This window comes from Phoxinus phoxinus (assembly GCF_949152265.1).
Source record: "Phoxinus phoxinus genome assembly, chromosome: 9".
NCBI lineage: Eukaryota > Metazoa > Chordata > Actinopteri > Cypriniformes > Leuciscidae > Phoxinus > Phoxinus phoxinus.
In genome coordinates, this window is record NC_136884.1 from 2,638,728 (window position 1) to 2,650,889 (window position 12,162).

Consider the following 12,162-nt stretch of genomic DNA (forward strand, 5'->3'; position numbering starts at 1 on the left):
ACAAGCCTGTGATCCGTAATACTTGATTTAATGAAAGCATTAACAGTTTCTTTGTCACAATGCAAGGTGAATGATCCACAGTTCCATGTTGAGCTGCAGTATACAGATGCATTAGGAGCACAGCAATGCTTGTGGGCATTGAAAAGCACTGCAGATCATTGAGAGATGTGCTGCCCGCTGCAGCCACTCACTCTTGAAAGATGCTTTTTGCATGCAAAACTCATTGTGCACTCGTGTGTCTCCTTTTCAGATTTACCCACCGGATGGGAGGAAGGATATACGTTCGAAGGAGCCCGTTGCTTTATCAAGTGAGTTGGAGGTTCAGCTCCTGGCGGAAGGAGGATATTTCGCTCTCTCTTGCTTGTTTGACAGCAGCCGTGATTTCAGATCACCGCCCCCTCACACACACACACACACACACACACACACACACACACACACACACACACACACACACACACACCCCATATCGTTTTCATAAATGCTTTTGCTCGCACACTGAAAGCTCTTTCCCACCCTGTTAAAAAAAAAAAGCAAAAGTAATTACCGCGAGGGTGACGGAGGGCTTGACAGGCCCGTGTGATTCAATGCTCTGTTGGTTGAACAGGCTCAACTTGTTGGTTTTCCACCCCGTGAATCATATTAACCCTTGTTTGTTCAGCTCTTATCTACTGCATGTTTAGGACAAAACTGTTGCGCCCTTCATGCGCTGCTTTTCGTGGTGTGTTTGATTGGATGCGTGTCTTGGCTGGAGAGGAGCTGATCGATACGTTATTTTTAGACCGTAATGTGCTTTTCTAAATTAGTAGTGAATGTGGCTTTTCCAAGACTATTTTAATCAGTGAATGTGTTAAAAATGAGCCTGGTTGCTTATTGGTATCATATTTGGCTATTTTGAGATTATTTGCATCAATGATTTGCATAGTATCAGATTAATACACTTTGCTTGTGCAGTTTTTTTGTGGTTTTTAAGGAAAATAGCATCTAAGTGTTAATTTCAGTTTTTTTTGTTTACACTTCATCTGCGCCCATAACATTTTAATATGCAATTATGCATCGGTATGTAATATTTAAATATGCATTAAAATGCATTGGTTATTGGAAGTTCTATATTGATTGACTGATATAAAGTAATACAATTAATATGACCAAACAGTATTATTAGAGAAGTATCTTATCATATCATGCACATTTATTTATGATTTATGGTTTTAAAAAAATGGTGCATCAGAATGGGGTTTTACTATATTGCTAAAATTAACTTGCATTTGAACATTTTCATTGCATTTTAGCGAAGTATGTGAGAAGATCTTTAAGCAAAGCCCATGTTGTGTCGTCTTTGGCGCTCTGGAACGACTATATTTACAGCTGTTAACAAGCAAATTTAGAAAGGAGAACATTTTGAGCACTCATAGTCTGTTGAACTGCTTCCTACTTCTTGTAAAATGTGTATGCATGGTGTGTGCTTTGTAGTTTTGTTCCCAACCCAGTCCAGGGCTGAGCTTTTTTAATGCAGTTGGAGGCTGATTTAACTCACGAGATGCATCTCATCACGTCAGGATTGACAACCTAACCCTTTCTGGACCTTTCCTGCTCCACTAAGGCACGTGGACGCTGCATCACTGTCTGCTTTACTTAGGCCAACACGCCTGGGACACGCCATACCCTCCGATGATCTAGCTGCAATCTCCACGCTGAGGACTGAGTCATGTGCGTCGTCTTTTGCTTGAATGCACCTTTTTGTCTTTCTCTCTGTGGATTACCGTGAGCGCACAGACTCCCTGGACCCGTTTACTGCTGCGCTGACGATACCTGGAGGCCCAGAACTGTTGCTCACGCACTTCAAATGAGACTGTGGATCTTCACACTGATCTAAAACCTGCATTGGGAGAAACTCTGTGGCGTTGTGAGGATCTTGCTCATGTTACTGCAGCGGCAAATGGCGGGTGGCCAGAGATTGAGAGTGATATGGGGTCATTCGTTACACTGGCACAAAGTCGCTAAGGGATTCGAGAAGGAGCGACGCTCAGAAGCATCAAGTGGCTTGTGGTATTTGATCAAATGGCTCAAGTCAGAATTCCTTAAAAATAAAAAGCACTGCAGTGTGCGAGGATGCTTTTTCTGTGTCACCCAGGAATAGCTCGGCGAGCCAGAGGACGCTGGGATGCAGGCTTTGCTGTGGTCGTCGTGCAGAGAAGTCCTAACTCTTTTTAATCCCAAAAGAGCGCAACCACGTTTGTCCAATTCACGTTTTTCCCCTGCAAGGAATTAATACATTCTTTGAGAGAAACTACCCAATGCATTTCCAAGATGCATCGTACGCCAAATATCTTTAAAACCATTGGCTCTGTAGAAAGCTGTTAACTCTGTAATATTTAATTGTATGCATAAAATATACTTATGTACATCTAAATATATTGCCTATTATAGGTATGTTATTATTTTAAACTGGCCCGGCCAACAAAAAGGCACTGTTTGGATTTAAATATGTAGGCTAACTACTTATTGGATCATTGATGCTGTGATTATTATGTTTTTTTTTAGCATGTTATATGTTTGGCAACAGTTCTTCTAACCCTAATTTGAAGGAGTGTGTAGCGTTTCATTTCTTAAACAACCATGTAGGAAGACACATCATGGCCATATTCCAGGATGATAAAGCCAAGATTCATCAGGCTCAAATTGTGAAAGATTGTTTGGGAGGGAGCATGAAGACATGAATCCAGACTTTATACAAGATCTTGACCAAAAACTGATGCACCTCTTGATGCAAATACATGTTGTGATGTTATATCCATCAAGAGGTGCATCCGTTTTTGGTCAAGATCTTGTATTGATAATGCAGCACATCTCCTCCAGCACAACCCAAAGACTTTCCAATGAATTTGTGAAATTGACAGGAATATGGTCATGATGTGTCTTCCTACATGGTTGTGTAAGAAATGAAAAGCCACACACTCCTTCAATTAGGGTTAGAAGAACTGTTGCCACACATATAGAAACATCATATTCACTGCAATAATGATCCAATCATAGACACTTAAGCATTTACCAATTTAAATCCCAAGCTAATTATTATTTTTTGGTCTGGCAGTAAAACTGGTGAAATACTGCAACTTGAACTTTTTTATTTTATTGTTTTAATGAAGTTGAAATCACACCGACTACAGAAGCGTATATCATCCTGACCAGTTTTTGCATTTTCACTAAAAATATTTGTTTCTATGGACACTTCCTGAGCTCTACTAATGAACGCTTTGTCTTTCTCCAATGGTCTTCGAAAAGGAAGATAAGGAACTGAGGCAAATAATTGAGGTGTTGAAGGAGATGACCTGTGGTCTACACCTGGAGCAGAGGTTGCGCTGGCCGTTGAAAGGCTGTTCTTGTTGTGTCGCTGGCTAAAGACCGATCTCTTTAGGCTTTTGCTTGGCAGCTGTTGCAGCGTCTTGGGAATGCTGCAAAATAAACAGCTCATGAAGACACTCATGTTGGTCATTAGTTTCCGCCTACTGCCTAACAGGCCACAGATTGGGCAACAGTACAAGAGCTCCCTCCCTCCCTTCCCCGTGTCTCGCTCATGCCTTGTGCTGCAAATTAAAGGGGGGAATGCATTGAAATAACATGCACTCCACTCCAAAAAGCATTGGAGGTTATAGTCGGAACGGTAGTGCATTTGACTGAATGGAATAACCTTTTTGTGATGTTATTTAAGCGTACTTGTTTTAGAGGTGCAATCTGACTTTTTTTCTGGGGCATTTCTGACTGGAGTGGGAAATAAATGGAGCGATGTGGTGAGATGTAAAGAGGGGAAAGTTGCAAAGGTCACTTATTCAACTGTGGCGTGCTCTTTACGAAGGCGCAGTTATGTGTGTGTGTGTGTGTGTTGTGTAGATGTTAGATGGGTCATAGCAACACTGACTTGACCAGTGACGTGAGTTCTGCTTGGGAATGTCTGCTTGTTTGATCAGTGGTGGACGAAAGTGATTTTAATCATTCAGTTTAGTGTCCCTGGAGGGATAAACATTAGTTGACAATTAACCTTTTCACTTGAAGTTTAGAATTTTCAACCTGATTTTTAGAACGTCCACATATAAATTCCATGGTGATGCATCAAGCTTGTAACAGTCACAATAGAGTGCAACATCTGTTGGATTCCAGAAGTAAAAACTTCTTAGGGAAATTGATTTTCTAACTTAAAAACCTTCAAAGTCAGACCTACTGTGAGTTACAAGGTTGCTGATCGATAGTATTTGCTTCTGTTGAAGCCGTCAACACGCATCATTTCAACTTATTTTTTAAATAATTATTTATCAGCAGAATGGTGAAGAACTACATTACCCATGATGCTATACGCTCTCAAAATACTTTAATATTTGAATATAAGCATATTTTGTTATAAACTAAATATTGTTTTTATATATACTATTTAACATGTAACATTTTTAGATCGGTAGTTTTATATTTCGTCATCGTTTTTAATTTGATTGTGCTTCTGATGGTTTATGCTTTTGTTAAAACGCCACCAACCTGCATTATTTACACTTATTTTTAAAATAATCATGTTTTAACAGCAGATTTCCTGGTGAGAAACTACATTACCCATGATTCTGTAAGCTAATTCAATCTAATTTAAAGCAGTCTTCCTACTTAAATATTTGTATGTATGTGTAATATGTAGGGCTGTGTAACGATATGCGATATGAAACCGAAATCGCGACACTCGGATCCACGAACCCCTTCCAACTCCCAGATCCAATGCTACTACCACATCTTTAAATTAGTATTATTTGAAGTTAACACTATAAAATACGTAGATAAAATCTCTTTTTCTCTCTCTCCTCCAACCCACCCCCCAAAGAATCACAGTTTGTATCGAATCGTGGGTCAAAAATCATGATACGAACCGATTCGTGGGTTTGGTGTATTGTTACAGACCTAGTAATGTGTGTGTGTGTTTGTGTATATATATATATATATATCCCTATGGGGAAAAATGACTGGAAAATAATCTCCAAGGTCACTGAAAATGTGGATAGGTGCCATAAACCAGTTAAAATGCAAGGTTTCTCTCAGATTAACTAGTTAGATTGTGATTCAGCAATCCGACTGACGAACTGTAGTGAACTGGGTGTGTTTGGAAAGGAAGGCGAATGAAAACACACATGACAGTCACTGCAGGTGTTTCCACATTGGCAGCCTGAAACTGTCATCTGTCCTTCAGAGGCTGTTGAATGAAATGCTCCACACTTATTAAGCTGTGTGTGTGTCGCTGTGTGTGAGCGTTTCCTCATTTCCAGAGCAGCAGTAACGCGAGATGCTGTGGTTTTAGGACAGTTAAGTGGGTCGATGGATGGGTGGAGTGAGTCCACGGTGATGAAAAGCTTCCTAATGCTTCCTATGACTGTTGAATCATGTGAGGCCCACTTCTCTCTCTCTCTCTCTCTCTCTCTCTCGTTCTCTCGTTCTCTCGTTCACTCAGAGCCACGGGGCAAGTTGAAATGGTGTGAAAGGGTAAATGACGCTTGGCCCTCTGATTGTTTTGACACACGAGCCAGGAGCTGACAGCTTAGTTCAGTGCTCAATTGTGCGATTCCAGTATGAAATATTAGCATTATTTGGCTTTGACTGCAGATGAACTGTTCATAGTATGATCTAATTGGATAAAGAAACTCCTTTCCACTGAAACGTTACTGGCGCTGACTGATCACAGAATCGTACGGCTAGCCGTTTTAACTTTTATTCATTTCCAGGATATGAATTCTTGATATTAACAGTTAAAATGATAGTTATTATTGATATCAGGAATTAGATTTCTACTAGTAACTATGGCTATTTTTGATATCAGAATTTAGATTTCCTCAACAACAATGCTAATTCTTGATATCCACAATAAAAATTTCACTAGTTAAATCTGGATGTCAACCAAAACAAACAAATATTTAACTTGTTAAATTGTAATGTCACTTCAAATTGTGTTTGTCACTTGTAATGAAGCTTGCTTATTAGTGAAATTATTAATATCATGGAATGGTAATTATTGACTTTAGCCTCGATTTATATAGCCGCAATATATATCGTTAGGAAAAAAAGATATCGCAATGTAATTTTTTTCCAATATCGTGCAGCCCTGTTTGATATCAAGAATTGATTTCTTACTAGTTGAAATTCCAGTTTCATATCAGAAATACAATTCTTACTAGTAAAAACCTTTAATTTTGATATCAATAATTACATTTTCACTATTGATAATGTTAATTTCTGTTAATTACTAGTAAGAAAGCCATTTTAGATATATATGGATATCAGAAATACATTTTCAGATGTAAAAAATGAAATTTTTTACTAGTAGCAATTCAATTGTTGATATCAAGAATAGACATTTCAACTAGTGATATCTGGAATTCACATTTTTACTATTAACAATGTAATTATTGATATAAAAAATGACATTTCTACTAGTAAGTAATCAATTCTTGATATCAACAATTGATTTTGAATGGCAGCCTATACACTCTAAAAAATTATAGGTTGTTTCAACCCAATTTTGGGTCAAATATGGACAAACCCAAACGTTGGGTTAAAAATGTAATTAAAAAAAAATTAACCCAACGTTTGGGTTTGTCCATATTTGACCCAAAATTGGGTTGAAACAACCCATCCTTTCTTAGAGTGATGGTGACATTTCACTAGTGAAAATACATTGTTGATATATTGATATTGTTGATATCAAGAATTCATATCCTGGAAATGAATAAAAGTTCAAATGGCTTGAGAGATGATGTCACTGACCGGGTTTCTGCATAACCTGCTCTTAAACAAACATGGCTCATCATGAGTTTTCATTTTTTTAAATCATTTTAATTTCCTTTGTGACTTCATTCTCATTCGGGATTTATTTCAATGTTACTATTAAAACGAACATGACAAGAATAAAAATGAGATGAAGTTGTTTTTGCTGCTGTTGCTTCTCCAGTGTCAACGGCTGTGTTGATTAGGCCTCGGTTTAATTTTGTGTTATCAGTCGGGTGTTGTTTTGCAATTTTTTTTTTTTCCTGGTTTGCCAACAGGTAAAAATAAAATGGCTGGAAAGGAGCCAGTCTTTTATCATTTGCAAACTAGTGATGCACTGAAATGAATATTCTTGGCTGAAGCTGAATATGATTAGCTTTATAATTAACCTTTCTTTGGAAAAATCAATTCTATTAATTGTGTTTGTGTGTGTATATACATGCTTATTTCATTTTTAATAAGCTGTTGAATGGTGAATATGCTGATATGTTAACCTGAATTTCACAAGCATGCTGCTTTGCTCTCTCTCTATGTCAATGTTTCTGTTATGCAATGTTTTCAGCTTGGGGTTATGCTCTATTTTCTCTTATTTTTAGCCCAAAAATGTTCACCTAACCAGTGGGCATAACACATTGGTCCGTGTTGAGCTAATGTTTCTGGCATAGAAACTTGTGATGCACAAAAATGAAACCTCTTGGCTGAAACAGAACCCCCAAAACAATCAATTATATTACATTTTATAGTGATTACACTTTAATTACACTTTTTTTAACAAGCTACCTGAATAATTTTACATGCATGCTGCTTTTTCCTGCATGTTAAAGTTTCTACTAGAGATGCACCGATTACAATTTCTCATTGAGTTTGACTTGCCGATACCGATTTATTTTTTTCTAACCACTTTTCAGCACACACAAATATTTATTTTTTTATAAAACATTATACTTTTACCCAAACTGAAAAATAAAAACAAGTTTAAATGGGTACATTTTCTATAAATATTTTTGAGTCTTCATTTTCTTTTCTGACATAGCTACTCCAGTTCTTGTTAAAACACACTAAACATGCAAATGTTTGCATTTTAGGCACTTTTTGTGTGAAATCACATTTATTTTGTCCATCAAAAGTGTGCTTTTACTTTAATTGAGCGTGAGCAGCGCAGCAAAAATAGACTCGGCGCCGAAACCCGCCCTTCACTGCTGCTCACGCACGTTGATTAACATTCACAGTAACATGCACGTTGATTAACATGCACAGCGGAAAAAATACGTGCCGCTCACGCTTGCGGTGTGAAACGGCCATAATTCACAAGGCTTCCTACATGTGCTCCGTGTGCACGTGTGATGCTGATGTTGCGCGATGTTAATCATGCGGCGCCTGAGTGCATTTGACCGGCATAAAATCGGCATATGTCAGACTGACCGGCCGGTCGCCGTTCACATGAAAAGCGGCCAATTCCAGTCACCAGCCGATCAATCGGTGCATCTCTAGTAGGGCTGCACAATATATCGAAATATCGTAAATGTATATATCGCGATATGCATATCGCAGCGGCTTGCAATAACTGCGGTCATGAACAAAAGACAGAGAAAATCACTCCCTGCTCTTGGCTGAATAACTTTTGTAGCTTTAATAAGAATCAGTATATATTTCATTCATACCGTGAAAACTGAGCAGTGTTTTATTTTTTACATTTGATTATTCAGTTTCTGTTGTTAAATAACCCTAATGTTGGGTAACCTGAACCCCTAAACCCCGTGGTTTACACTAATGTTAAAATAACGCTTCTTATGCGACAGTAAAACACTGATGTTCACTTTCAGAAGCTGTAGGGATGTTTTCTTGTCACAAAAAGAATATGAAACACATATGTAAGTTATATAATTTTTAAGATCATTTAAGTTTGTTACACACTTTAAGGATTGTCGTATAGCATATTGAATATCACATTATTTAATGAGTTATCGCATTTTTCTTCAATATCGTGCAGCCCTAATCTCTAGTTTCTATTATGCAATTATTTTGAGCAAGTGTTTCGGTCAGGTTTTTTTTTAGCCAAACATTTCCAGCGGTCAAAGTTAATGCATCCCTGTTGTAAATGTGAGGAACATGCTCTTTAAGATTGGGCACCCGAACCGTCCAGTTGGGGTAACCAGACTAACTCTGGAAGAAAAGTTTAGTTAAAGACCTTACGTGAACCCAAGATTCCTCGCAGGTTTGGAATAAAACCCTTGGGTTGTAGCATTTATCCCAGTGACGGCATTATCCCAGATGCCAGTGGGAGGGGTTACTCCGCTGTTAGACACTTAATGTTGGCTTTGGGTGATTTGTACGAGTGGGCTGCTGAATGAATGGGTAGATGGCAGCTTGGGAGATGATGGAGTGCTCATTAATTCACAGTCAGCGTCCGGACGCTCTCCGCAGCGGATTCTGCTGATGCAGAGCCATGATTCATATCTCCGATGGGGTCAGGATAGACGTTTAAACGGATGGATCAGCGCTCCTCTGACTTTGGGCGACCAAGCATGGCTTTCTGGGTCAGCCCACCGGCTATGCTGTGGAACCGTGCCACACATTTTCCGAGATTTTAACAAGACGCCAGCGGCGATTGTTGGCTTGTGATCCTCATTAGACAACAAGAACGTAGATCAGAGGTCTCGAGCTCAGCGTGCGCGTCGTGCCACCGGTGACTGGCTTGCTTTGTTGTTAGTGCATTGACCGCACAGAGCAGGTGATGCAGACGTTTCCCAGCGTTTGCTCTCTGCGAGCGTCCCCGTCCTCCAGCACAACCTGCTTTATCTCTCTCTCTCCCACTCATCCTTCCCCCCCGAAGCCAATATAGATTCACAGTTTTTTGACAACACCATAATTTTTCAGAACAATTCACGACTACTTGGGTGTCTTTCTTTTAAAGTCAACATAAGTCTTTTTTTATGCAGTATTGCAGTATTTCTTATATATGATTTATCTTTTTTCTTAGGTTAAATTAATGTGCATTGTAATCTTTAATCAAAATAACTTTCCTTCCCTCTTGCAGCATCTCTTCTCTTATTTACTGGCTTGAGGGAACTTGTCACTCACATGAGATCAGCCAATAGCAAACCACAACCATCCAATCAAATTTCAAATTGATGAAAACAAGTCCCGTCCTACATTTGTTCTCGTTCCAAAAGCCATTTAACTTGCATCACAATAGGGAAGAAAAGATTCTCGCTACTTCTGTTTCATGCCAACTTTAAGGCAAGACACTACAGGCAAACTTTTCATAAACTGGTCAATTTTGAGATTTTGCGCTATTTTGCTTCTATAACTTCACTTCTTTCAGACTAATGGAAAGAAAACATCCAAAATACACATATAAGTATTTATTTTAGGACACTTTTTCCTATTTGCTTCTGTAGATTTATAGACGCAATACAATACAAATCTTTCTTAATGAGTTTTTTTCCTTTCTTCTTCTGCACTTAACTAGAAAAGTGTATATATATATATTTTTTTTATTCCTATCAGTTTTATTCCTATTTATTGCATTTTGTTTCTGGCTGTTGACAGTATTTTCTGATTTATGGAGTTATAAAAAATCCCTTCTGTACAAACCAATTTTGAACCAATGTTCATATTTCTGTTTGGGAATATATGCAAATGAGGACATTTTTAATTGAGGCAAATGTCTTATCTGCATATTTTAACGTTTTAGAAAGCATGCAATACAAAAAATATAAGTCTTCATGTACCATGATGAATTAACTTGGGACATATTGTGAGATATTAGGCCTAATCGTTTTTTTAACCCACTTCACCTGTGGTGTCTTGCCTTAATACAGCATTCCTGGCGCTCACCGCCACTCCTCAATCCTGTGTTCATATCATTCTTGATGTCGTTGGACTCTACACTCCCAGACTGTGACCGCATTAAGCAAATACACATCAAACACCTGCTGCTTTTAAACCGATGCATGAATGTGGGTTTTGCATGTTAGTTTAGTGCCGTGCCACAAAATACAAAGGTTGTGTTTATTTTACCTCTCATTTTGCAAGTGGTTATTTTGGAAGATGTTCTCAATTAGTTTATACCCCGGTTTCACAGACAAGGCTTAAGTCCCAGACTAAAATTCTTTTTTTTTAAACTTGTACTGACATATCTTAAAATATGTCAGTGCCATTGTTTTGTCTCAAGATGCACACCATCTTTAGACACGTTATAAAACCGACTTAAATGTCCTAATTGAACTAAGGCTTAATCCTGGCTTAGTCTAAGCTCTGTCTGTGAAATCAAGCCTATATTTCCCGAGCCAGTTGCATCAGCCGTGCGTAAGTTACAACTTAACATTGTTTTGACGTCAAGAGGCACTAACATTCAAATTACACACTGCTAAATATGTTTGCATTGCACTATTAAACATATTGGACTCTTCATATAAACTAAATATTTACAGAAGCCTCTGACCAAGAGTAAGAGAAAAATTATGTAAATAAATTACTTGCTTTTCAACACAAACCCTCATGCATGTCAAATAAAATCAGTATTTTTTTTGTATCAGTATTTATTTATTGATCATTATTCATTTCATACAGTTTTCTTAATGTTATTTACATGTAAAAATACTTCTATTATTTATAACTAAGTGGAAATTTATACTTATTGCTAGTTACGTGAGACAAAGGAAGTTGAAATCAAGAATAAACCCAAATACACAAATTGTAAAGCTGCTATTGAAGCATTGAGGGTAAACATAATTTATGTGATTACGCATAATTTTTACAGAGAGCTTACGACGTACTTAGCTACATTCTGCCTTTAAAGTGTCACTTGTGTAGCTGGTAGCTTTGGTGAAAACGACAGACCGATCGGCAGAGGGTTATTAACAAAGCAGTTATTGTAAGAGTTGTAGGTTTCTTTCTCTAGTTAGGTAGCACCGATTACATTTTTTTTTCACCTTTCTACTACATAGGCAGCCAAATTTTATTGAAAGCCCATTTTGCCAGTGGTAAATTACCCCTATAAGAACGAATAGTGCAACAGAATAAAGTACTGAGCTTCTATTGTGGACTTTACATTTCAATTTAAGTGAGAACTTATGAATGGCTGTTGCAACCTTACCCTGAGTTAGATCTTTATTTGCGTTATTGTTTTAGTTGCGTGTTTCTATAAAGGTGTGCAATTGATTTCTAGGATGTAATTGAAGAAATTAAGAGATGGTGGTTGCATCCAGAAACTGAGTCAGTTATTATAAAAAAATATTATATAGTAGTCAATTATTGAGGCTGACTGCTGAGTTCAATATTTTCAGTGGTGGTACATTGAAAGGGAGACTCACTTCTCAATATAATTGAGACGTGCTGCTTCTTTGAGTGTTTTGAAGAAATGGAATA

The 12,162-nt window shown here is 37.8% G+C and overlaps 1 protein-coding gene across 36 annotated transcripts in view; it reads left to right on the top strand.

Annotated features, from left to right (window-relative positions):
* plekha5 (pleckstrin homology domain containing, family A member 5) overlaps window positions 1-12,162 on the top strand; it is a 149,532-nt gene that overhangs the window by 702 nt on the left and 136,668 nt on the right. For all 36 annotated transcript variants that reach the window (XM_079623259.1, XM_079623214.1, XM_079623225.1 and 33 more), the window contains exon 3: window positions 251-308. In XM_079623259.1, coding sequence (XP_079479385.1) covers window positions 251-308 — 58 coding nt within the window. The remainder of the gene's footprint in view (window positions 1-250; window positions 309-12,162) is intronic.